Genomic DNA, 25,571 nt, shown 5'->3' on the forward strand with positions numbered 1-25,571 from the left:
TCTGAACTGTGGGGCCAATGTTCAGCCTGAAACAGATGCCAAAGACTGTCCCATCCAGGACCTCTCCTCTGTTGTGGCCTGACAGGAGTCACAAAGTGGAGCTGTGGGGACAGAGCTGCTGTGGGGACTACAGCAGAGCCAGGAATTCCCTGTCCAAACCAAGCTCCCCTCATTCACTACTATAATTTTTTTTAAAGTATAGAAACAGCCTCTAGATGATCATTCTTGGTGTGCATTCTTTCCTGGTTGTGGCCAGCATTTTCCATCTCCAGATGTGGATTCATTGTGGCAAGGCCAAGATGCTTGGGCAAAGGAAGGTGATGTCTTTCAGTCTCTAGCATCCCCGCTCTTAGCACGACACTCCTGCCAAGGAGTGTAGAGGCCCCTGTAGCTTACTTAGCCATGGCCTGACCAGGGCCCCACAGCTGGGCAATGGGCCTGGGGCTTCGCATCCTGTGGGCCCACCTGGACACCAGCATTTCTGGCAAGCCCAGCTGTGTTTGTTGTATCCACTTCTAGAACAGACCTTAGAGCCCATAGCCCGAGCTGCCCAACCCCCAGTCAGAAGCTCACTGTTTAACATTCCTGAAGAGAAGGTTGTTTTCAGTGAGGATTTCTTTTCTTCCTGCAAGCTGTTGTGGGGAGGTTTGCTCTTGGAGGAAGCGTCCCTGCCCCGTCTCCCTGAGACACTACTGTAACTGTTCTGTGTGGGTGAAGCCTGCTGAGTTTTCCTGGGACACCACCTGGGGTCAAGCCCAGCCATCTGGAGGAGCACCCAGAGAGGCCCGCTCCCAGGCAGAAGCATGGGGATTTGAGTAAGACACTAGAGAAGGATGCCAGCCAGGCCGCCTGCAAAGAGCAAAGACTTGAAGATGGCTGGGCCCAGGAGGAGCGACGGTCCCCCAGTAGGCCCTAGCTGTGGTTGTTGCTGCCAGGATGTGCCTTCTGGGGAGGAGAGGGTCTGGCAGCACCAGCCTCTGCTGTGTTCACTCAGCCACAGCACCAAGCACTTGCTCCAGACACAGGAGGATGGGGGTGGGGGATATGGCAGTGCTTCTGAGCTGAGATGGGGAAGAATGTCAGTGAGTAGACCTCTTCTGAGGGTGGAGGCCTCAGAGCTTGTTCCCCAGAATTGCAGAGGATCCTGAGGGAGGCAGACCTCTCGGATGCTACCCCCGTTTCTTCTTTTCCCTTCCCTGCAGCCCTGTGGTCCCCATCTCAAGATTATCAAGCTGAGCCCTGGGCTGTTCACTCCCTCTACGAGGAGCAGCTGTGGCTTCCAGCCCATAGGTCTGGCTGCAGAGAATACAGCTTATCCATAACCCACTCCCAGACTGCACTGGCAGGATCCAGTCAAAGGCCCACACAACTTGCATGGTGTGGCTAGGGTACCTAAGCAGAATACACGTCCCTGAGTTTGTTTATTTATTTATTTATTTATTTATTTATTTTCCTTTTTGTTGCCCTTGTTGTTTAACATTGTTGTGGTTATTAATGTCATTGTTGTTGGATAGGACAGAGAGAAATGGAGAGAGGAGGGGAAGACAGAGAGGAGGAGAGAAAGACAGACACCTGCAGACCTGCTTCACCGTTTGTGAAGTGACTCCCCTGCAGGTGGGAAGCCGGGGGCTCGAACTGGGATCCTTACGCAGGTCCTGGCGATTTGCGCCACGTGCGCTTAATTCGCTGCGCCACCGCCCGACTCCCGTCCCTGAGTTTTTAACTTGCTGCACAGCTCATCCCCACAGAGAGAAGGGCATAACATGAGCCCAGTCTGCAGATGAAGAACTTGACGTGTGAAACCCTGGGCCACACTGAATCCGGGGCCACTTGTCAGTTGCCACACCCACCCATGGGCCCAGTGTTCCTGCTGACTAAGCCAAGGTGTGGAAGGACTGTCCTCCACAGAGTGCCACATGGCCACTTGGGCTCAGTCTCCTCACCTGTGAGATGGGAGATGGATCCCTTCAGCAATCACATGATATTTGACGGCCCTGTGATTTCCCCAGGCTGTGTTGAGGTGGCTTGAGAGCTACATATCTGAGCCCCAAAGAGTAGCCCAGTGCTGCTAAGCTATGGTCTGTGCTGGCCCATCCTCCTACAGCATGTGTCACTAAGAAGTCATGCATGGGGGAGTCGGGCAGTGGCGCAGTGGGTTAAGCGCACGTGGCGCAAAGCGCAGGGACCGGCGTAAGGATCCCGGTTCAAGCCCCCAGCTCCCCACCTGCAGGGGAGTCGCTTCATGGGCGGTGAAGCAGGTCTGCAGGTGTCTATCTTTCTCTCCCCTCTCTCTCTGTCTTCCCCTCCTCTCTCCATTTCTCTCTGTCCTATCCAACAACAAAGCAACGTCAACAATGGCAATAATAACCGCAACGAGGCTGCAACAACTAGGGCAACAAAAAGGGGGAAAAAAGGCCTCCAGGAGCGGTGGATTCATGGTGCAGGCACCGAGCCCAGCAATAACCCTGGAGGAAAAAAAAAAAAAAGAAGTCATGCATGGGACGCAGGACAATTGGAAGGGTACCACCCTGCCCTGCCTGACCCGCTGGTGACTAGCGTGCTATGTGTTGTCCTATTGGGCATTTTCCATCCTACCTCCCAAAGTCCTGCCTAAACAATTAAAACAGCAACAGCACCCCTGCCAGGGAAGATTCTTGGTGTGGGTGGTGGCAAAGGGAGGAGCCGGTACTGCTGCTGCCCCATGATACCCACCTTCCACCCATTCACCTCTTATTTCTTACCAAGGCTTCCTGGGTGCCCTCTGGGCAGGTCATTGAAGCCCTTAGGATCCCTGAGAGGAGAGTAAAGGTACAGGTATGGAGGTTCGCAGCCATAGAGCACAGGACTTACAAGTGTGAGGCCCTGAGTTCTCTCCCCATCATTACATATACCCCCGTGATGCATGGTTCTTTCTCATTATACATCTTTCTTTAAAGGGGTAGTGGCAGGGAGATAAACTGTCTGCAGCTCTCGATAGAAGCTCCCAGGGAAGCAGGGACTACTTGGGGCAGTGGGCATTGGCAATGAAAGGCTCAGACAGTACCTCTGTGGCCCAGACTCAGGTACTAGTAGAAGGACTTGTGGCACCCCCAGTGGCAAGGGCACCAAGTTGTACTGGTAATGGATTCTTGTAAACCCCAGAGCTAGCAGAAGCTCTCTGGGGGACTCTGTCCTTGAATCCTCAAGTTGAAAGAGGTGACACTCTTGCCTGGAGGAGTTGCCTGTTCTTTTGCTATACATGACATGGAGTTGAACCTGTGTGGGACCTCAAGCCTCTGTAGGTGTAGCCAGGGACTTGTGGACTGCAGATGGGGCCCACAGCATACTGGGAACATGGGAGACCACTGCACCCAGCCCAAGGTAGGCCCAAGTTTATCCATCTTCTGTGTGCATCTGCTCCAGGCTAGGTGGACATTGCCCTGCTCTCAAAACATACTTTCTTCTTCTTTGTAAAAATACAATGCCAAGGTTTAAGCCCAAGCACTTTGTGCATGTGCTCTGCTGCTGAATCACTTTCCTGGTCCAATGAGTATTATTATTTTTATTTTGTTTCCAGGATTATCACTGGGGCTCGGTGCCAACACTACAAATTCACTGCTCTTAGTGGCTGTTTTTCCCATATTGTTGCCCTTGTTGTGGTTGTTATTGCTGTTATAGCTGTTGTTGTTGAATAGGACAGAAAGAAATGGAGGAGGGGGAGAGAAAGATAGACACCTGCAGACCTGCTTCACCGCCTGTGAAGCGACTCCCCTGGAGATGAGGGGCCGGGAGCTCTAACTGGGACCCTAACTGGACTCTAACTTGTGCCAGTCCTTGCACTTCGCACCACGTGCACTTAACCCGCTGCACTACCGCCCTGCGCCCAAATTTTTTGTTACCAGATACCAGAGCACCACTCCATATCCACAAAGTCCCAGTTGTCTCCGTGCTTGTTTTTATGTCAGGCTGAGATTGAACCACAGGTTTCATGTGTGAAAGACATGTTCTCTATCCAGTGAGGCACCTCACTGGCTCCCTGACCCCTTCTAACCTCAGTTTCCCCTCTTCAAAGATAGATCGGATGGATGAGGTCAGTGACTTTTCCAGGCCTTTTCCCACAATATCCCTTTCTCAGAACCCCTGCTGGGAAACATGAAAGGGCAGATTCTCTACAGAGACAGGAAGGGCTGAACCCCACCTGCTTAGTCTGTACCCCACTCCACACAGCCCCCAGAAAGGTGGCACCTGAGCCCTTGAGAGGCTGTGGGTCTTTCTGCCTTGACACCATACTGCCAAACCAACAGACTGGTCAGAACTCGGGGGGGGGGGAAGAACCTTCAGCCTGGAAGTCTGCCTGTCTTTCTCTTTCTCTCTCTCTCTCTCCCTCTCTCCTCTGTTTCTTCTTTCTTCACATTTCCTTTTTGGAAAGCTTGACCAAGTAGTTTTTGAGAGCTCCTCATTGGGTTTAAAATCCAAACCAAAGCTCCAGACTCCAGGAGCCCCCTGCCTGGTTTCCATGGTGACAGGCTTGGCTGCCCAGCACCCCTGGGTGCAGAGAAAACCCTGATATGTGGAACTCCCACACCCTGCCCAACTCTGCCTGACGCTGGCCTGGCCCACGGCCTCTCCCATGCTTGGTTCCACTGTGCTGCTGGGTGCCTTGGGGCAAGCCTGCCCATACTGGGTAAGCTGTGTCCTCACCCACAGTGTGGGCTTGGCCAGACCTCCCTCTGGAGTCATGGTAATAAGTGGGAGCGTGTCTTGCTGTCCATTTCCCTGGGGTCATTGTGTTCCAGAGGGAGGTCCAGGAAGGTCCCTAAAGGAGGAGGGAACTGGTGACAGGACCTTTTAGAGAAGGCCCTAGTAGTGACAAGATTCAGTGGGATTAGTGAAGGGAAGATGAGTCAGGACCAGTGGGGTGACCCCTCAGAAGAAGTATAGGAGTTTGGCTGGTTAGAAATACATAACATGGGGGCCAGGCAGTAGCACAGCAGGTTAAGTGCACATACAAAGCGCAAGGACTGGCATAAGGATCCTGGTTCAAGCCCCCCGGCTCCCCACCTGCAGGGGGGTCACTTCAAAGTAGTGAAGCAGGTCTGCAGGTGTCTATCTTTCTCTCCCCGTCTTCCCCTACTCTCTCAATTTCTGTCTGTTCTATCCAACAACAACAATAACAACAACAGGGGCAACAAAAGGGGAAAAATGGCCTCCAGGAGCAGTGGATTTGTAGTGCAGGTACCAAACCCCAGTGATAACCCTGGAGGCAAAAAAAGAAAGAAAAAAATAGATAATATTTTGAGGGGCCAGGGGTAATGGCTTAGTGGATAGAGTGCAGGACTTGCATACCTTGGGTCCCAGGTTCTGTCTCTTCCCTTGCATGTGCTAGATAGAGCAGTACTCTAGTGTCTCTCAAGTGGGAAAAAAAAACACATTTTGAGAAACTGAGATACATATACACACACATATATATGGCACATAAAACTGGAGTATAACAGATCAAGCAAAGCTACACAGAACCCACCAAGAACCTCAGCCCATCACCAGGGACAGCAGACACATTTAGACTGGGGGAGGCGGTGTCTTTTCCTGCCTCTGGTGTGGGTCAGCCAAGCACAGACCAGCCCCTGTGGAATGAAGAGCCCACTGGGAGAGAAGAGGTAGCTGTGCTCAGTAAGTAGCTCAGTGAGTTTTCCAAGGGAGAGTTCCTCCCAGTTCAGAGTCCACTGCCATCAGCATCATTCCCTTCTGGCTTGGGTTTGAGTACCCAGCCCTAGGACAAGCTATGGCATCTCGAGTGTACTACTGTGTGGGTCTCTGGGTGCTGTGGTCCAGTGGAGAGGACTGGGGCCATCAGAAGTGTTCCCAGAGGCCTGAACTGAGCTGCAAGTTAGCCAGATTGTCAAGCAGCCAAGGGAAAAGAGATCTCAGGAAAGAAAAATGAGAGAGGAAGTCATCACAGCACAAAGTGTAGGCAGTGGTGGTCTGGGTGAGTAGACACATTCTGAGGGCCAGCAGGCAATGGGCCCACTCACAGTAGGCATATCCAAGCCAGGGTGCCTGGTTGGAGCTTTTAGAGTTTGGAAGGAGGCCTGGGGCCTAGAGAGAGAAGGAAAACTATTGGCATGGGCCCAAGAAGATCCCTGCGTCAGTGACTGGTATGTGTGTGTGTCTGTCTGTCTGTCTTCTAGGAGACAGTTTGCTTGGAGCACAGAGTTATCAGATTTTCTGTGACTTGGCACAACCTGGTTTGTGGAGGAGTACTCACAGCATTTGGAGTTAGACCTACTCTGTTTTTTGCCACTGGCAGGAGGAGCAGTTGCAGGAGGGGGAGACACTTGTGACCTCACTCTGAGAGAACCTAACCCTGCCCTATCTGCCCATTGCTATAAGGTGCTGCACAGCAGTCTAACCAGGGGAAGGGCTCTGTCTCATGGGTGAGTCTTCTAACATCTCATTCTGGTTCATGGACACTTCTACAGATATGCACAAATCTGGGAGAACCTGTTCCCTTTCTCATTCTACAGTTTGAAGGAATTCTCTCTGGATCTTGGGAGCAGGAGGTAGCAGTAGGCATGAGCTGGCTTAGGAAGCTATTGAGGGCCCGTGGACTACCTGGGACCTCACCTCAGTTTTACAGTTGGGCCAGCCTGTCGCAGTGGAGTGCTGACTCATCACCATGCTTGTTTGGCCTTTCTCTGCACATGGATCCACCAGGGATCCACCGTGGCTGCCTCTGTATTCAGAGTGGCCCTGTCACTCCCTCTTCACTTAGCCACCAGCTAAGTGGGGCCCAGAGCAGTCAGCTAACACCACCTCCCAACCCACAAAGACCATTATTTATTATTGATTGATTGATTTTTACTAGAGCACTGCTCAGTTCTGTCTTATGGTGGTGTGGGAGATTGAACCTGCAACCTCAGAGCCTCAGGCTTAATAGTCTGTTTGTAGAACCGTAATGCTATCTACCCCTGCTCACAAAGGCCATTCTTGAGGGGCAAGGGGTCAGGTGAGGGATGTCCTGTCCTAGTTTCCTCAGTGCGTGACACAGATGTGGCTTTTCTAGGATTGGGTTCTCCTCCTGAGATGAAATGGAAGCAGTTCAGCAGTCCTCCACAGTGGGCTGTTCTCAAAGCTTGGACAGTGAAGTTCATTTCCAAGCCTGATGTGGCAGCAGGCGCTTATCCCAATGGGCCTCATGGCTTACAGCAGCTCGCCCCCCAGGTGCTAGTCCACTTTAAGAGGTCTTCGAGCCTGCTGGTCTCCCCTCTTTGCTTTGCCTGTGCCCCAGGCCCCCATGGCCCCTCTGCCCTCTGTGAGACTGTCCCAGACACTCAAGCATCTTGTCATGGCCATCTCTCTCTCTCTCTCTCCTCCGCTCTGTCCCCTTGTGAAGAGACTGGGAAGTGGGCCCATACCTGCCCCCACCCTACTCTGGTCAGCTCTGCTTCTGAGCTCTAAGCTGGGCTGGAAGCATCAGGCAAGCTGAACTGACATGTGGTTGTGTCATTGTCCACCCACAAGAGAGCCCTGCTATCTGTGACCAGGACCCTATCTCTGCCTCATGGTGACCGGGCCGTAGGCCAGACCCACTTAGGGCATCCATCTCCTTCTCGTGTGCTGGCCCCTGTGAGCTGAGTGTGGAGGAGGGGGACCCTTAGACTGTGGGGCAGGAAGCCCTAATTGAACCCTGCTCATGGCAACCAGACCTTGGCTGGCAGGTCAGCTCCTTGTTTCCCACTTCTCTGTCCACATTCCCAGGTGAAACAGGCAGAAACAGTTGGGCTTCATACCCAAGACACCTTTCAGCTAGAGAGTAGAGTCGTGCACTGTTTTTGATTACTACATGTTCAGGGTGTGAAAACAGTGTGGCTGGAGCTGGGGTTCCATGCACTGGGAAGGAGAGGCACTGCCTTGCTGACTGTTGGGGAAGGGAGGGGAAGCTGGCTGGTGTGGATTCATGTGGCCCAGCAGTCTCTGACAGTCAACAGAGAGGTTTCCAAGCACTTGTCACAGAGCCAGTGTCCTACAGGAGGAGGGAGGCAGGCAAGTGAGCAGCACAAGGCCTGTGCCTTTAGTCCAGCTGACAGCTTAGAGCTCCAGGGGCTTGGAGTTGTAACTAACAACAAGGATAAGAGGACCCCAGCTCTACACCCCAATCCAGAGGTTGGTGGAATGGAGAACCAGGAAAGGACAGGGGTAAATCAAGTGGAACTGAGAGCAGCTGGCAGAAAGGAACCAGTGACAACTGCAGGTGCCACAGGGGCTTCTGGGCTCCCTGTGCAGCTCTACCAGCAGCACCTAATGCAGAAGCTGAGCATGGTTGGGAGTGGGCACTGGGAAGGGCTTTCCTGGCCATGTAAGCCAAAGGCCAAGGACATGTTTCCAAGCAGGACTGTTGTGACTGAGGGGGACTACATCCATCACCAGGGTGACCAGGACCTATTCAGGAGAAGCAGGGGCCAGGCCCTGGCTGCTCTTTTTGCTGACTTACTTGAGGCAGAGCTCTGAGGACCTAGACTCACCTCCCACCCACCCAAACACACATGCAGTGATCTGGATTCCACACTCAGGTCCATGGCATGCTGCTGCATGTGCTTGGAGCCTTCTTTCTTGTAGCACAGGTGACAAGATGCCCCAAGCTGCTTCACATTCAGTACCAACCCAAAACAGTTCCAGACATTGTCCTCTCATGCTACTCTTCTCCTGCCCTGTCTGGCCCTGCCAGTGACCACACACACAGACAAGACTGTGGCCATCGGTCTCAGTTTCTTTTGATTCCTTCTGGCTTAGGCAACCAGCCCTGGCTCCCGGGTTGCCAACTCACAAGGCCCTCTCTGCAGCCACCATGGGAGTACACATGCCCCAGAGAAGACCAGGCCTCTGTCTGCCAGGCAGCTTACATTTCGGACATGGCTACAATTTACAGGATAAACAAGGGCACCTTCCAGGAGAGGGAGGCACATATGGGGGCTGCAAGAGGGATGCTGGTCAACCAACTTCCCAGTATGGAAACAGGCAGAATTCTGGCTTTCCTTCCTCCCCACTGGTTTCCAGGGGACACTGGTGGGCAGCAGATGGGTAGATGAAAGAGGAGGACTTCCAAGGCTGGCTCCCTGACTAAGGCTGGACCAGAGCCTCTCTTGGGGCAGAGGAGTGCCTAGGCAGGTGACCAAGGATCCTCTTAACTCCAGGACTAATCCAAAGCAACCAACTCACAAGTTAGACCAGCCTGCCCTGAAGCTCCTATTTCCTATGGACAATGGGGTTAGGGTCGGCTGACCTGGACCCTGAGACTGGTAGAGCACTGTAATAGCCCCCCAACCTCTGAGGTCTTCAGGGGTCATTCTATGGTAGGCTGGTGACTGTCTCCTCCAGACAGTAGCCAGAAAACTATACTCCACATGGCTGGACACTTCTCAAAAGATTTTATTTCTTAATGAAAGAGGGAGAGGACAGAGAGAGAACCAGACATCACTCTGGTACATGTGCCACCAGAGGTCATACTCAGAACCTCAGGCTTGAGAGTCTTAACACTTTGTCCACTGGGCCACCTCCTGGGCCACAGCATGGCTAGCTAGCTGTTTAAAAAAAAAAAATCTCTTATTTGCCACCAGGATTTTCACCAGAGCTTTACACCTCCATGATTACACCACTCTTGCTGAACTATTGTTGAAGAGTGAGTAACATAGAGAGGGAGACAGACAGACAGACTCAAGTTCTTTGAGGGGAAATTTGAGCCTGACCTGCAGAGCTGTCCTGCGTAGGATACCCCAGGGGGGGCACCAGGCTCTGTGGTCCAAAGAGCTCTCAAGGATCCAGGGTAAACAAGCCCAACCTGTGCCTACTATCACCTAAAGCACCAGGGGGCACTCAGTGTACACAGGAGTGCTAGCCCCCGACGTCAGGAAGGGTGTCCTGTCTCCTTGTTTTGGGACCCAGTGATGTGGCCTGTCAACGGGAGAGGCAGTACCCATGTCACAGAGTTCCACCAGCTAGTACAGGGGCTTGTATGGTACTGGGAGAGGCTGAGGAAGCCAAAGACCACCCAGAACAAAAGCTCTCTCCAGGGTCCTTGCTAGACAGAGCCTGCCTGGCAGCACAGAGTCCCTGAGCACCCCCTCACTCACCACAGGCCTCCCTCCTGCTGGGACCCTGGAGCCCCAGCCCACCCCAGCCCACCTTAAGCACTGTTCCCAAGCCTGTGAGGGAGGCTTCTGAGCCATGGATGGAGAGGTGTGGCTGCTTAAGCCCAAAGTCTTCCTGGATGCAGGAACTGATTTCAGAGACTGCACACTCAACACAGACCTCCCCCACCCCCGGGCTTAAAAGTATCATGCACACATTCTCAGCCTCCTTTAGTCTGACCCAGTCTTACAGGAAGTGGATAAGATCCCATGTGAGGTCATGAGCTATGCAAGGTGCAAAAGTCTTGTTTCTACTCCAGCCCTGGTGACAGCCAAGAGCAGTGACCCAGCCAACACTGGTCACTGCTTTGTGCCTTGGAATCTGTCTCCACCTGTGGGTGACAAAGGATGATCCAAATGTAGATATGGTGAGTAGTCTGTTACGACTTGAGCCACGCATGGAACTGGAACTCCTTCCCTGAGCCCTGAGCCTGGGGAGCCCCTCACCCCCTGAACAGAGGTCATGCTCATGCATGCCTCCCTGCAGGTGAGTGACATCTAAGAGACCAGGCCTGCTTCTTTCAGCACTTGGTGTGTAATGGTGATTCTTCAGGCCCTTCCCAGACATTGCCTCTGTGCCCAAAGGAGAGAGGGCAGAGTGTGATCTCTCTCAGAAGAAAGGTCAGATTGGATCCAGGCTTATCTGAACTGGGCTAAGGGTGAGTGCAGGCAGGGGGGTACTGGCAGGGGCATTGGCAAAACTAGAAAAGTGCTAGTGGGGGGGGGGAATCCAACCTGGATGTAGGCCAGATGGAAACTGCGCTTGGGGGCCTGTCAGCAGAACAGGGGCCAAGAGAAGCTGGGGGCCCTAGGCATGTGAGGAGAAGGCACTGAGATGGAAGCCTTGGTGCCTAACCATGGCTCATGCAGCATCTTGCCATCCAGCCCTTGCCTTTGCTTGGCCTGGCCTCAGCTGGGATGGGAGGAGCAGCTAAGACTTGGTGGAAAGTCCCGGCGCAGCCTGCCCCACAGGAAGTCAGGGAGGAAGGTGCTGTGTGCACGGTGGGACTCAAGGTGCAAGGCACTAAAACTCTTGGATGAGGCTCTTTGTCCAGAGCCCACTCCTTGAATGTAAAATGGGCACAGCACCCTTTCCCTGGCATCAGCAGGCCTCACTTGCAGGGTGCACGGCCCCTCAGAGCTCTGTAAATCTGCCCTCTGCAGAAGGGGGTGGTGGGTGCTGCTGTCCTGGGATACGGGGCGAGTTCACTACTCCCACTGGCCTTGGGCTCAGCAAACACCCTCCCCTCCCAGGTCCCTCACTGTCCATCTGTAAAGCCACAGAGGTGTGTGTGTTGCGGGGAGGGGGGCTGCCACAGCAGCTCTGCTCTGCTCTTCCCCAAGGCTGTTGCTGGCAAGGTCTTCACCCCGCTTCTGGGTCAGCCAGGCCAGCCCGGGTGACTGCAGCCCCTGCCCTCCTTTGAGGCCTTTGTAGCACAACTCCAGGGGGCGCACTGCAAAGTGTCGGGTGAGGGCAGCCCTGCCTGCAGTGATCGGCCCCGCGTCCTGCCACCCCCTCCTCAGGCCTCTGGGCTCCTAGCTGCGGGTGGGGGCTGCATCCCCAGGCAGGTCCGCTGTAGCGTTCCCGGGAGCGAGGATTGGCCGGACTAAGTCAGTTGCGCGCTGGGCCGGTTTCCAGAGCGGGGGAGCGGCGGGTGGCTGGCGGCGGCGCCCCATCCCGCTCTGCCCGCCCCGCCCCGGCTGGCCCGGCCCGCCACGAGCGAGCCTCGGCGGCCATGGCCCGGCGCCCGGCCCGGCCCCGGTGCACAGATGCCACGGCGCAGCCGGCGGGTAGGAACTTGCCGGGGCGGGGGCGGGGGCGGGGGTGGCCGCCTCTCCCGCTCCCTGAGCTTCGCCGTCTTCCTAGGTTCGCCCCTCCCTCCTCTCCCTGGCCCGGCCCGGCCCGGCCCGGCCCGGCCGCTGGGTGCAGCAGGAAGCCCGCCCGCGGTCGCAGTTCCTTAGCGCCGCTTCTAGGGGACGGCTGGGCCGGGCGTGCGGGTGCCCTGGGGCGTGGGGCACGGGGGTGGCTGCGCCGAAAGCGAAAGCCTTTCCCCGCCCGCGGCTCCAGCAACTTCGTGGCGGGCGGCGCCGACCAGGAGCTGCGCGGCAGCCCAGGGGATGGTGAGCAGGGAGGTGCAGCTGTGAGGGGGCGGGAAGGTGGTGCCGGAGTCTTTGAGCCCCAGTCCGGGACCTGGTCGGGTAGTACAGTGGGAGGGGGAGCGGGCACGGCGGGGCGTGGACAGGCGTGACTGGCCTCCACCCCCCCCCACCCCGCACTTTACTTGCTTGTCTCTGCTTTTCCCGGGGGCGGAGGGAGGGGCAGCCCAGCAGTTCTGGGGGACTCAGAGGAGTGTTCCCTTTGGCAGAAGAGGATGGAAATGGGCGGGCGCATGCTGCAGGCCAGTTGAGGGCTTCCCCGGAGGCCCCCCGTTATGCACTGGGGACTCTACCTGTGGATGACCTGGAATCCTGACCCAGGGGCGCTGGACAGGGGTAGCTGGCGCCTCAGGCGGTATCTGTACAGCCTTGAGAGCAGAGCAGCAGCGGGCATGTGGGTTTGCAGAGACTACAAGACTTCCTGCACCATGAGGTGTTCATCGCCTGCCCCTTGTGGTGCCCCGGATCTCAGGCCTGGAACAGAATGGTGCTACAAGTGGTAGTGTGTGTGTGTGTGTGTGTGTGTGTGTGTGTGTGTGTGTTGGGGTGGGGTGGGGTGGGGTGGGGTGGGGTGGGGTGGGGTGGGGTGGGAAGGGCAGGTGGGCTGAGTTCTGTAGTCTCTAATTGAGAGAGGCCTAATGAGTCTCTCCTCTCTGGCCAGTTAGAAGAGAAAACGGATTTCAGAGCTGGTCAGGCTCTCTTGAGTAGCACTGACCCCAGGGAGCTCATGGGCACCCAGATAGCTCTGTACACTCTTCTCTGGTCCCTCTCCAAGTGGTCTTGCTGTTTGGTAGGTCCGTATAGACTTGCAGGTAACAGGTGTCTACCAAGACAATAGAAGCTGCTCTTAGCCCAAGGCCTGCTGTCCAATTCCTTCCCACTCCTGACTTAGCTGGGGGTCAGACTGCATCAGTGAGGCTGCCCTAGAACAGCAAAAGTTTTTATGCTGCCTCTGGGAAAAATAGGCCCTTAACCACCTGCCCCAACACCCTCCTTCTGAGGGGCTCCCTCACTCTCAGCTCAGACCACCTGCTCAGCAGCTGGTCCTCTGCACAGAGCAGCCTACTCTGCAGCCCTGGGCCCGCTGCTCCCAGGAGTAGGATGCCAGCAGGCTCCCCACCCCTGCTTGTTAGGAGCGCTGAGTCACTGCTGCACCCGTGCCAGGGGAGGGGGGGTGCAGGAATCCCTGTGCTGGGGAAGCAGGGCCTCCCCTGGGTGCTCACAGCTCTGTGTTCTCTGTAGAAGAGAGCCGTTGGGACAGAGCTGCCAGGGGGGGAGCCCTTGCTCATTGTGCCATGCTGTCCTAGGCTGGGAAGGCCCAGGGAGGTAGAGTGCTTATCACTCAGGCCAACCTCCCCCCGCCCCCAAGAAAACTTGCTTACTGCTGCATGCCACCCTTCTTGGTCCATCCCCAAGAAATCCAGGAAAGTCCTGCTGTCGTCTTCATAGTGTGTGAGGACTTAGATGCTGTAGGGTCCTAGCACCATGCAATAGAGGGACCTTTTCTAACCATTGGAGATGAAACAGACCACCTCTCTAGGGGTGGTGAGCTCCCCAGGTATGCAGACTGGCAAGTTGAGGTGTCATGCTCACAAGTGCCTTGCAGTGTCTTGAGGTTGGCATGGTTTCTGAGGCCCCCAGGCTGACCCCGAGGCCCTGGCAGGCCTGTCTCCAGGCCCCTCCTCCAGTCTGTGTCCTGATTCTGCTGATGGGGGAAGGAGGCACTTCTTTAGGAATGGTCTGGAAAAGTCAGCCCCCTTCTCCTCAGGCATGCCCAAGGACAGTCTGAGGGAGTGACTGCAGCTCCTCTGCTCATCCTCCCCAAGAGAAGAAGGTGGGGTACCTCTGCCCATCTGGCCTTTGCATCTTCAGAGACTCTGCAGGGGAAGTGGGAATTCTGTGGAATCAAGGGTCATCTGGCCCCTGTGGTCGGTGGTGGAGAGCACAGGGAGGAGGCAGAAGCAGCAGGCTACACCCAGACTTCCAGTGGGGTTCCCAGAACTGCACACACTGGGCTGGTACTCTGGTTTCCCCCCTACCCTCAAGTCTTGTCTGTATCTCTCCTGTGAAATAGAGACAGAGAGAAACTGACGAGGAGGAGGAGGAGAGAGAGAGAGAGACCAACCCCTGCAGCCCTGCTTCACCACTGTGAAGCTTCCCTACTTGAGGTACTGGGAGCTTGAACCTGGGTCCTTGTGCATGGTAACATGTGCACTCTACTGGGTGGACTGACATCCAGCCTCTATAAATAAATCCTTGGTTTTGGCCACCTATCAACCCAGCCATTCTCCTGTAGAAATTGATCCTACAGGCAAATTAACACCCACAGAAGACTCATAGACCCTGCCCATCTCCCTTTCAGACTCCCCATGTGCTTCCTGGGGGATAGGAGGTAGGTTGAGTAACATGCTGTGAGGGGTACCCCAGCCTTTCAAAAGAGGAGGGTTTGCCATCTTTGCTGGCTGGGGATAGGGGGCAAGTAAGTGGGGGTGACTGCTCTCAGTCCTTTTGGGGATAGTGAAAGGGGTCTTGTGAGCCCTTGGCCATGGAGTATCCACTCTGGGACTGTGCTAGACTCTAGTCAGTGTGGCCTCCTCACATGCCCACCCCACCCACCACATAGGGCATCTGGCGGATCCCCGTGGATGAGATTGACCGGCCAGGCAGCTTCGCCTGGCACATGAACCGCTCCATCGTGCTGCTGCTCAAGGTGCTGGCCCAGCTCCGGGACCACAACACCCTGCTGAAGGTATCCTCCATGCTGCAGCGGACCCCGGACCAGGGCAAGTGAGTACGGCTGCCTGTCCCTGCAGGACCCACCCCTGTGTGCGGGGTCAGGGTCAGAGAGGAAGCTTATGTACCGGCTGTAACCTCCTCAGCCTGTCCACAGATCAGCCCTTCTCCCCAGATAACCAAAGCCCCTGGATTCACTGGGGGCAATCACAGGCTGTGTGAGCACGCTTTAGACAAGCCAGCCCTTCTACTCTGCTCCCAGCTTGGGACTCTCTGGAAATAACAGCCAGCATGGCCCAGGCAAAGGCCGGTAATAACCCACCTAGCAAAAAGGAGGTCTGGCCTCAGAGCTAGCCAGAAAGGGTGGGACAGATAGGACCCAGGCCTTCCTGAAGCAGCTGCCACCTGTATGCATGGGAGGAACTCCAGGACAGACTTGTGAAACTGTGGTCTGGGGCCTAGCACAACTGGGAGGTGCTGCCCTCTGCCTGTGCTACCTCACCCTCCCACAGCCTCATTCACCATGAGCATGCCAGGAGCTGGGCAGTCTTTAGCTTGGGCCTGGCGTACACTGACCATAGGGCCCCAGTTCTGAGTCTAGCCCTGCCCACCCTGCTCCTCTGTGCTCACAGCCAGAAAGCCCAGAGCCAGCTTGCAGGGTGTGGAGGGAAGGTAAGGGTCAGCAAAGCATGCTCACAGTTGGGAGGGGAGGAGGCCGCCACTGGCAGGGCCGCGAGGGTCTGATGCTGCCGCCCATGCCTACAGGAAGTATCTGCGGGATGCTGACCGGCAGGTCCTGGCACAGCGTGCCTTCATCCTTACTGTGAAGGTGCTGGAGGACACACTGAGTGAGCTCGCAGAGGTAAGCCACTGCAGCCCTCTCCCTGGGCCTCCTCAGTGGAGCTCCCATCTCACTAGGCCCACCTGGCCACCAGGCAAACCCCACATCCCCACCTGGGAAGTAGCACCTTTCTGTCCCCTCCCCCCACATAAAGAGGCACTGCTATGCCCAGCAGGCCTGGGCTTTTGGTCACAGAGGACCACAGTGATGCTTCTGCAACTATGGCCTGAGCAGCACAGCTGGCCCAGCATTCCATGTTCTGGCTGGCTGATCCAAGGGTCACAGCAGGGCAACACTACTACCCCTGAGCCTTCACACTGCCTGGCCTCAGCTCCTTGCACGTGTGGCTTCTCCTCAACCCCCCAGTGTAGGCGTGGTCCCCACCCTGCTTCTTAGTGAAACTCCTTTCAAGGTCCAGGGGTTTGGTCACCACCTGAGCAGGGGTAACAGGATTGGCTGGACTATGGTACAAGCGCTCAGGTTAGCACCCCCAAAAAAGCCCAAGCCTCTGTCTTAGGGTGATGAAAAGCCAGGACAGGAGGACTTGGTAGCCCTCTCAGACACCCAGGGTTGTCCTGAGGGTTCACATGTAGAGGAGAGCTGTCCCCATACACGCAGACCTACTCTGGAATGTCTGCACCTCCTGGACAGGGAGGACCTTCCCTAAGTAGGTCTTGGGGCCCATCCCTGGGTAGAAGAGGCCTGGGAGGGGATACCTCTAATACCTAGGGGTGTTTTGCTGTCTAAGAGACACCAAAGTTGGTATCTTCCCCTTTGCATCTCCTTGTAGGGGACAGAACAGCCAGGACCCAGGAACTGTGGTAACCCTGGAGCCAGGATGACCTCCGATATCCCTCACAAGGCCAGTCCTGAGGATGGCCAGGAAGGACTCCCCCACCCCAAGAAGCCCCCTTTGGCTGATGGCTCAGGGCCTGGGACAGAGTCAGGTGGCAAAGCGGGCCCACTCAACCACCGGCCCATCACCATGGACTCAGGAGATAGCACAGACCAGAGTGGGGAGCAGAAGGACAAAGAGAGTCTCCGGGCAGCACCCACAGAGCCCATGGACACGGGCGAGACAGCCCGCCACTTGGACTTGGAGCAGGCACCACCTTTGGCATCAGGCCGCACCCCAAGGGACCGGGGTCCTGAGAGCCGGCCTACCGAGCTGTCCCTAGAGGAGCTGAGTATCAGTGCCCGGCAGCAGCCCAGCATGCTGACCACAGGCCAGCCCGCCCCCACCCCTGCCACCACGGCCACAGCGAGTGGCCACCCTGAGGAGACAGCTCCACGGCCCAGCCGCAAGAGGAAGCTCCTGGAAGACACAGAGTCGGGCAAGACGCTCCTGTTGGACGCCTACCGCGTGTGGCAGCAGGGCCAGAAGGGTGTGTCTTACGACCTGGGCCCCATTGAGAGAATCATGGCTGAGACCTACATGCTCATAAAGCAGGTGGGCTGTTCTCAGGGCAGCACCTCTGACCCATGGGTGTCACCCATGCTCCGTGCAGGAGCACCATGGCCAGCCTTGGGTGCTTGGTGGCTGTCCTCACTTCTTGGGCGTGAGGCTCCTGCTATGAGTTCCTGACAGGTTTGTGTCAGAAAACAAGCATGGAAGTCATCACACTGTATGCGAAGAAAGGGGGGAAAACACTAAATATAGGGAAGTCCCCCAGGAAGAAAAACCACAAGCTTTAAAAAGCCTGTATCTAGGACAAGTAGGTAGCATAATGGCTATGCAAACAGACTCTCCAGGTTCAGTCCCCTCCACTACCATCAGCCAGAGCTGAGCAGGAACCTGAGGGTGGTGGTGGGGGGGATAATAAATCAATAAAGCCCTGGTCTCACTGTGGTGACAGGGCTCCGGGTGCACGGGGAACTTCCTCAGAGACTTCTGTGGCTGTCTGCTAAGGTGACCACAGTTCCTGGAGTATGTAAGCTCAGCCTTTTGATTTTGCCTTCTTTAAAAATAAAAAATAATGTGTTAGACACAGCTTTTTCTCTTAACAGAAATGATTTCTTGAGGAATAATCCTCAGGATTGCAGTGACTGGCTGAGACAAAATAGTGACTGTGTCTAAAGTGCAGTTTTTTTTCCCCAATTTGTGTCCATTTGCAATGTCAGTTGGGCTCCAGAGAGGATGCGCCCAGGGCTATCCACTACCTTAAGATTCCAGAAGTCCTTCCATCCTGTCTGAGCAGTGGATTCTGGTTCAGAATATCCTGCCCACCCCTGAGGATGAAGTAGCACCACCACAGAAATGAACTTGGGGGCCTGGACAGAGGGGCCCAGAGCTGTCAGCCTTGGGGGTGGGCTTGGAAATGAACTTGGACCTGCAGCCGCTCTTTGCAGGAGCTGTTCCCCATACTCCAGAGGCCAAGAGGAGGTCGGCCACCTCATCCTTAGCCTCTGACCTAGCATCTCCTTCCCCAGGTGGATGAAGAGGCAGCGCTGGAACAGGCTGTGAAGTTCTGTCAGGTGCACCTTGGAGCTGCTGCTCAGAGACAGGTAAGTCTGACCCAACCTGTGTAAGGATCTGAAGGCCAGGAAGCTGGTGCCTGACAGACAGTACGGTGGTCACCTACAGAGACCAAGGAGAGAAGGACCAGGGGCAGCTGGGCCTTGGGCCCAAAGGCTCTAGCTCAGCTGGGGTGCTGCTGCATGACAGGCCCTGGCGGGCCCAGACCCTGCTCTGACTGGGTGAAAGGGTTGGTCCTTGCTGTTAGGATAGGTGGGATTGATTGTTCCCCTGGGGTGACCAAACTGCCCTCGCAACTCAAGTTGGCCAGTCTGTCCTCACACTGTTGGCTGCACAGTGACCCTCCCTGGTGCTTGGGATGGCCCAGAGGGGGAAGTACATCCTGAGGGAGTCCTGAGGCAGAGTTAAGGCCAGTCAGCAGCCAGCTGCAACCCAGGGTACCCAGTCATAGGGTCCTTAGCACGATCACCTCCACCTGAACTCTAGGTCTGAGGGAGCCCAGGGACATGAGCTTGAGCACACAGGGGGCCCCCATCCTTTCCATTAACTGAGATGTGCCCCCACCGTGCTGGTACTGCCCAATCAGCAGAATGTGGGTAGCCATGTGCTTCCTGTGGCCCCAGGCCTGATGCCTGGATGACCCTTGGCCCTCAGGAACTGCCAAGGTGCTTAGGGAACACCCTGCCTGCCTTCCCCACTGGGCCACATGGGGGTAGGTGGGCAGTACCCACCCCACCCCTCAAGAGAAAGGCTGATTCTGTTTCTGGTGTGGTGTGGACTTTGAGGGGGCTTAAAGTGAGAGGGGCTCACAGAGAACCCTTGCCCCAAACATCTCCCCCTAACCTGGCCTGAGGCTGGAAGTGCTTTAGGTGCTAGGAGCAGGGTGAGTCTATTTCTTGAGTGATTGAGACTTTCAGGGCCAGCACACAGCTGACCTGTCTTTGGGAAAGGGAATGGGATGGTTAGCTATACCTATCCTGGGTACACCTCTAGCTAGCTCTGGGAAGAAGGCAGCCCTACTGTTGTCCCTCAGGGAATGGCCACTCTGCCCTGGGCTTGTCCCAGTTGCCAAGACAACCCTGCACATAAAGGCTTAATACTGTGAACTCCCCTCCTAGGAGGACACAGCATTTGCCTTCCCTCAAAGTGAGACTGCCCATGAGCTTCAAGCCTGTCCTGCCCTAGCTCATTCTGGCAGAGGCTCAGGGGCCAGGCCTGCACAGTGACCACAGAACATGACATCTCAGGCAGAATATGCATCAGAAGAAATGAAGGAGTCCTACCAACCCATGTCAGCCAGCTCAGAGTCTGAGGGCCCAAGAGGCCACAGGGTGCCCAGCGTGGCCTTTGGTACATGGGGGTGGGAGGGGCCTCATCACAGCTGTCCTAGGAAGGTAAGCTTTGCTTGGCTGTAGCAGTAGTCTAGTGGCCTGGTGATCTACATAGACAAGAGTGCAGACCCCAAAGGACCACACTTGCCCATGACCAAAGGGCTATTGCTGCTGGTCAGCCAGTCAGGCTGCAGGAAGAGGGCAGCAGGCTTGAGCTCTTTCAGTGTCACTCCAGCTCCCTGGTGACCTCCCCCAAGGTACCACTTAGCCCTGGGATGTCACCCTCCGTGACTGACCTGCCTTTCCTGTGACTCCAGCTTCAGGTAATGAACCCCATGCCCTGAATCAGCCAGAAGCGCTCCCCTCAGGCTGGCACCCAGGAATGTGAGGAGGGTGCGGTGGGCTGAAGGCCTGAGCTGAGCCCCTCATGGAGTCCCCCAGCACTGCCTGGCACTCTCCCAGAAGGGTCTGGGCTCCAACTGGCCTGGCATCAGCAGAGTCCTGCAGGATCACCTGTGGGCATCATTGGTGAATTCAGGAGCTGTGCTGGCAGCCTTAGCCTCAGGGAGCTGCCATGCCAGCCTTCCTCACAGCTCCTTTGACCTTACAGTCCTCCGGAGATACACCTACCACCCCAAAGCATGCCAAGGACAGCCGAGAGACCTTCTTCCCAGCGGTGGTAGCCTCCATGGCCCCTGATCCTACACCAGCAGACTCTCTTCAGCGAACCAGCGACACCCACATCAAGCCTCGCCCTGCCCCTGCTGCCACCACAGCTGTTACCACCTGCCCTCCCTCAACATCAGCTTCTGCCCCAGACACATCCAAAGACCCTGGTCCTGCCCAGCCACCCACACCTGAAGACACCAGCATGGCCTCTCTGGCGCCAGGTGAGTCCTATCCCTTGCAGCCTGCGCCCAGCCAGCTGCCTACCCTGCTGTTTGCACTAGGGGAGTGGTTGGGAGAGGCAGGGGTCCCCCAGTCTGGCAGGTTCTTAAAAGCATGGCACAGGTGCTCTGGGAGCAGGTCCTCCTGGTCTGTTCATCAGCCATTCTCTTGCCTGGCTAGGAACATTCTATGCCCACCTTCCCACTGAACCTGACCTTCCTGCCTCTAAAGGGGGGGGGGTATGGGGTTGGTAACAGCACCCTCACCCAGGTGCAGAGGGGGGGGGTCCCCTGATCCCAACACATATGAGACTCCACATGCCTGTGAGCCACCTCTGGGTACCTGCTGGGGCAGGGTAAATGGAAGGCAGCTGGGTAAGGCAGAGATGAGTCAGTACTTACGGAAGGGGCATACGTGACTCTTAGCAGGAGCAAGTCCTTGTCTCACTTTTTTAAAGTAAAGACAGAAATAATGGAAAAGACCACAGCACCAGAGCTTCCTTCAGTGCAGTGGGGGCCAGGCTTGACCCTGGGTAGCGCACTGTCTTAGTAAGGTATTGTGCTGGCCCTGCCCTTGTTCCTTTTAGAGCTCAGATGTCACTGGGAATGGCAGTCCACAGGCAAAGCTGAGAGGAGAACAGGGTGGAGCAGGTGGGACTAGCTTTCTTAGCAAAGGGCACTGAGGCCACACCTGAAAGGCCAGCAGGCAATGGTGGCCTGCACTGGCTGCAACCATTAGGCTTGTGATGGCCACCTTGGTTGGGAGCAGGGCCTCCAGCGTAGGGACAAGTGCCTGTCCCCTCACTACTTTGTTTAAGCTTGGGGATGACATGCTGGGAGGAAGTATGCCTTTTCAGGTGGCTCCCCTTGCACTGTCCCCAGTTCCAGCTCCAGGTCTGAGTAGCCTGGAGACATTAGGGGCCTCTACAGAGAGACCTCACCCTCCCTTCTGTCCAAACGTGCTGGTAACCAGGAGCAGCAGGTGTAACCTGGCCATGAAGCACCTCCTGAAAGCCCTGGGAACCATCAGGGATGCCCAGCCCAAACACGGGCAGCCAAAGCCATCAAACAGAGCCCCTGCAGCAGGGCAGCCCTGAGGGGCGCAGGTCATTTATGCTAAGTGTGGTAAGGCGAGAGGATCCTACCGCCTAGTCCTTCCATGTGTAGTCTCATGCCCCAATGCCATGCAACAGTTTTAGTTGACCAAAAGGCCCTTTGTAACCTCTGAGACAGCACAGTGGATAAAGACTCTCAAGCATGGGACCCCAAGTTTGATCCCCAGCATTTCATGAACCAGAGTGATGTTCTGGTTCTCTCTCCTCTCCTCTGCCAGCCCCTAACTTGTCTAACCTGCTGTGACTGTGGATGGCAGAGGCACCCTCAGGGTTCCCTGGTCACTAGCAGAGATCTCCCCATGCCCACCCAATCCCTGGGTCCCCAGGTGACAGGTGCACACCTTGGAGAAGCTTAAGACCCACTTTCGGGCGTCTAGGGAAGCTGTTCTCCCCAACACCCCAGGTGCCTCCACTGCGCGCCTCTCTCTCTCTCTCTCTCTCACACACACACACACACACACACACACACACACCCCTGTGCCAAGCTGTCCTTAGCATCTGCTTTGTGGGTGCCTGCCTACCGACAGCCAGCACCTTTTCTGCTACCCACGGTGAGCAGTATCCCTGCTCCCTCAAGTGTTCAGGTCTGTGGTGGAGAAGAAGGAGGGCTGGAGAGGGGTCTTAGTGGAGCACTGGCCTGGATGAGAACTAACATCTGTGCAAGGCGTCACCCTTGGGCTTTCAGGGGCTTCTGTGCTCAAAAGCTATTGAGAGAGAGAAAGAGCCAGGGCCAGGTGCCCAGGCTGTAGTCACCCCATGCAGCAGCAACAGTTATGCTGATGGCACAGAATTCCAGCCTGGCCACCTTCTTCTAACTGGACTCCTGCGGAGTCAGGGGCACCCCACCAGGTTTCCTCTGGCGGCTAGGCCCTTCCTGAGCATCTCCCAGGACTGCCGGGATAGCCTTGCAGAGATGGGGATGCATGGCCTGGGACACACCTTCCCCACGTCCCTGCATGTCTGCTCCAAGTGACCCTCCTTTGTGGTCTAGTCCTGTAGACCCCTCCTAGCAGGAGGCTTCTCACCTCTCAGCACATGCACCCACTCCTGGCCCTACAAGAACCCCTGCTCCTTAGGGTGCAGAAGGAGCCTTCGTAGTACCCTGGGGACAGAATGTGGTTATGACAATCAGGTGGGCAGTGAGGTCTGAGGAGAAGACAGAGTGGCTCGCAGTGGAGGACCTGGGGCTAGGGCCCGGAAGCCAGTACGCAGGAGACCAAGACAGGACTGCCTGTGTCCTGGTCCCTGTAGCTTTCACTCCTGCCTGGCCAAGGGAAGGGGGTAGATTCATCTGCTGGAGAGGGGCTGGCCCTCACAACAGAAGCATAAGTGGGGGTGTGGAAGTGTAGTGGGGCTGGAGGTCCTAAGACAGAATAAGGATAGGAGCGAGGAGGCTTGGTGCCCCTGGGAGCCATGTGGAGGGTGGAGGCAGGGCCTGGAGGCCTGAGATCAGGCCCAGTGCTGACTAACGGCTGGCTGGCGGCCACAGGCACACCTCTCGCCCTATGGGCCCATTCAGACCTTGGCACAACTAAGGCCCCTGCCTCCTGCCGGAGAAGGTGTGGCCTGGCTGGAAGGCCCAGTGCTAGTGTTCTGCTCCATGCACTTTTGTATTACTTGATTCACTTGGCATCTGTTTATTTTTTTGTTTATATTTATGTTTTCATGTGAGATAATTTCACATGGGGGGGGGTGTCTACCTGGGAGCACAGCTTGTGTTCTTCCTGCTACCATTCAACCCCCAGCCACAGGTCTGACTTTGGTCTTCTTTGCCACTCCCACACCTTTGATGAGCCATGGTGGTGGTGTGGGGGGAGGTGTTTGGCAGAGCCCTCACTGTGTCAGGAACAGGGCTTAGGGGGGAAGGCTGGTCCTGTGGCTAAGCTAGAACCTAACCCATAGCCGCCCTGTGCCTTGCAGGAGGAGGAGAGCTGGCAGGAGGGGCAGAGGGCACTGGACCAGCCCAGAAACTTGGGCACAGCGGGCAGGTGAAGACAGCCCCTGAAAGTCCCCCAGCAGAGCTGCACTGTTGGCCAGCAGAGCCACCTCCCCTGGAAGGCGCTGAGCCCACTTCCAGCCAGGGTAAGGCCAGCAGAGGGCCCAGCCCAGGGAAGGCAGAAAAAACTTGGGGTGGGGCAGGAGGAATCCCACTAAGGCACATGGCTGGGGCTGGGAGAAAGGCCTCAGAGCTGCACATCCTACCCCTGGCCCCACAGAGCTGAACAGTGAGACCCTGCTGAGGATCTGTGCCCATGGAGGAACAGGCATGCATGTGGAGGACAAAGTCAGGCTGAGGAACAGCTGGGTCAGTCAGTTTGGACCGGGCCAGACAGGCATCTGGCCCAGTCTCAGCCCTGTCTGCCATTCCCACCAGCCACCTGACCCATGAGGCCCCCTTGGGAGTCTTTGGACCAGTGCCTCTCACAGACCCCACTTAGCATGGCAGGGCCTACTGCCAGCAAGGGCATCAGGCGTGCCTCTGAGGAAGCCCTGTTCCTTTTAAAGCCACAGGGCTGCAGTGGAATGTGGAGAATGGCCAGCACTGGGTGGCTCCATCTTGGGCAGCTCCCTGGACGTCTCCAGCTCCGAAACTGCTGCCTCAGAGCTTCTGCAAAAGTAGCCCCCACACTCTGTGAGCCCAAGGGCACTGTGGGCCACAGCCTCCTCCCCAGGACAGGTGCACTAATGGTCCTGTACCCCAGCATGGTCACAGGAATGCCACAGTTCATGGTTACAGTGCCTGTAGAATCCTGAGGAGATAGTCAGCTGTGCCCCAGGCTCTGGGCTCTCTGAGCACACAGAGCTTCTGGGGAGAGGTCCAGCGCCCACACCTCCTGACTCAAAGCCAGAGTCAGGTGAAGTGGGAGGCAGCCAGGGGAAGCCTGTCTGTCAGGTGTAGACAGAAAGCCCTGAACTTGCAATTTGTCTGACACAGCAGGGAGGAAACCTCAATGCCTCTGTCTTCCTGAAGAGAAACCGAGGCTGGGCGGGTGGAGGGAGAGCAGGCCCAGCATGCTGCAGGCAAGGCTTAGCCATGCCCCCACCCCTGCCCCCTGTCCATCCCACAGTCACCAGTGCGAAGGTCCCCAGCAGTGGGAGTGCCAAGCCAGCAGAGGTCCACACAGGCAAAGCAGAGCCCAGCCGCAACAAATCTCGCCTCCTGCCCAACATGCCCAAGCTGGTCATACCCTCGGCTGCCACCAAGTTCCCCCCTGAGATCACTGTCACTCCACCCACCCCGACCCTGCTGTCACCCAAAGGCAGCATCTCGGAGGAAACCAAGCAGAAGCTGAAGGTGACCTTGGATATTGGGGGGAGGCACAGGCTGGGGGAGGGCTCCCAGGGACCAAGCCCCTCTGACCACTGCCCTCCCCGGCCCTGTCCATACAGTCAGCCATCCTGTCTGCCCAGTCAGCTGCCAATGTGAGGAAGGAGAGCCTGTGCCAGCCAGCCCTGGAGGTCCTGGAGACGTCGAGCCAGGAGTCCTCACTGGAGAGTGAGACAGACGAGGATGATGACTACATGGACATCTGAGGGCTTGGTTGGCCCGCTGGATCCCTGCCTTCATCTGGGCAGGCAAGGCTGAGCCTGTGGGGTGCTAGCCCATCTGCCTCTGTGGGCCTGGAGCTGCCCCCACCTCTAGGGGCCCTGAGGATGCAGGCCTCAGCCACAGCAGACAGTCAGGTCGCCATGCACTGTAGGGCCAGCACCCTTTTTTTTATGAAATGTTGACTTTGTAATGAGTCCAGTCCACCCCTGGACACCTAGACCTGCTGGGCTTCACCTGTGTCACCGTGGAGGTGTCATTGAGGGTTGGGCTCATCCCACATTTTCTTTTTGTTTCTTTTCTAATAAAGATGAAACAGTT

General features: G+C 56.3%; 1 protein-coding gene across 6 annotated transcripts in view; it reads left to right on the forward strand.

The window, feature by feature from the left end:
- Positions 1–25,571, forward strand: part of CABIN1 (calcineurin binding protein 1) — a 148,385-nt gene extending 122,814 nt beyond the window's left edge. For 5 of the 6 annotated variants that reach the window (XM_016187153.2, XM_060195245.1, XM_060195219.1 and 2 more), the window contains exons 30-37: positions 14,944–15,107; positions 15,819–15,915; positions 16,685–17,344; positions 18,325–18,399; positions 20,312–20,591; positions 23,624–23,785; positions 24,772–24,998; positions 25,094–25,571. In XM_016187153.2, coding sequence (XP_016042639.2) covers positions 14,944–15,107; positions 15,819–15,915; positions 16,685–17,344; positions 18,325–18,399; positions 20,312–20,591; positions 23,624–23,785; positions 24,772–24,998; positions 25,094–25,237 — 1,809 coding nt within the window. In that variant the 3' untranslated portion in view covers positions 25,238–25,571. The remainder of the gene's footprint in view (positions 1–14,943; positions 15,108–15,818; positions 15,916–16,684; positions 17,345–18,324; positions 18,400–20,311; positions 20,592–23,623; positions 23,786–24,771; positions 24,999–25,093) is intronic. The other variant, XM_060195252.1, reaches the window with a different exon arrangement.

This window comes from Erinaceus europaeus, chromosome 1 (genome assembly GCF_950295315.1).
Source record: "Erinaceus europaeus chromosome 1, mEriEur2.1, whole genome shotgun sequence".
NCBI classification, from domain to species: domain Eukaryota; kingdom Metazoa; phylum Chordata; class Mammalia; order Eulipotyphla; family Erinaceidae; genus Erinaceus; species Erinaceus europaeus.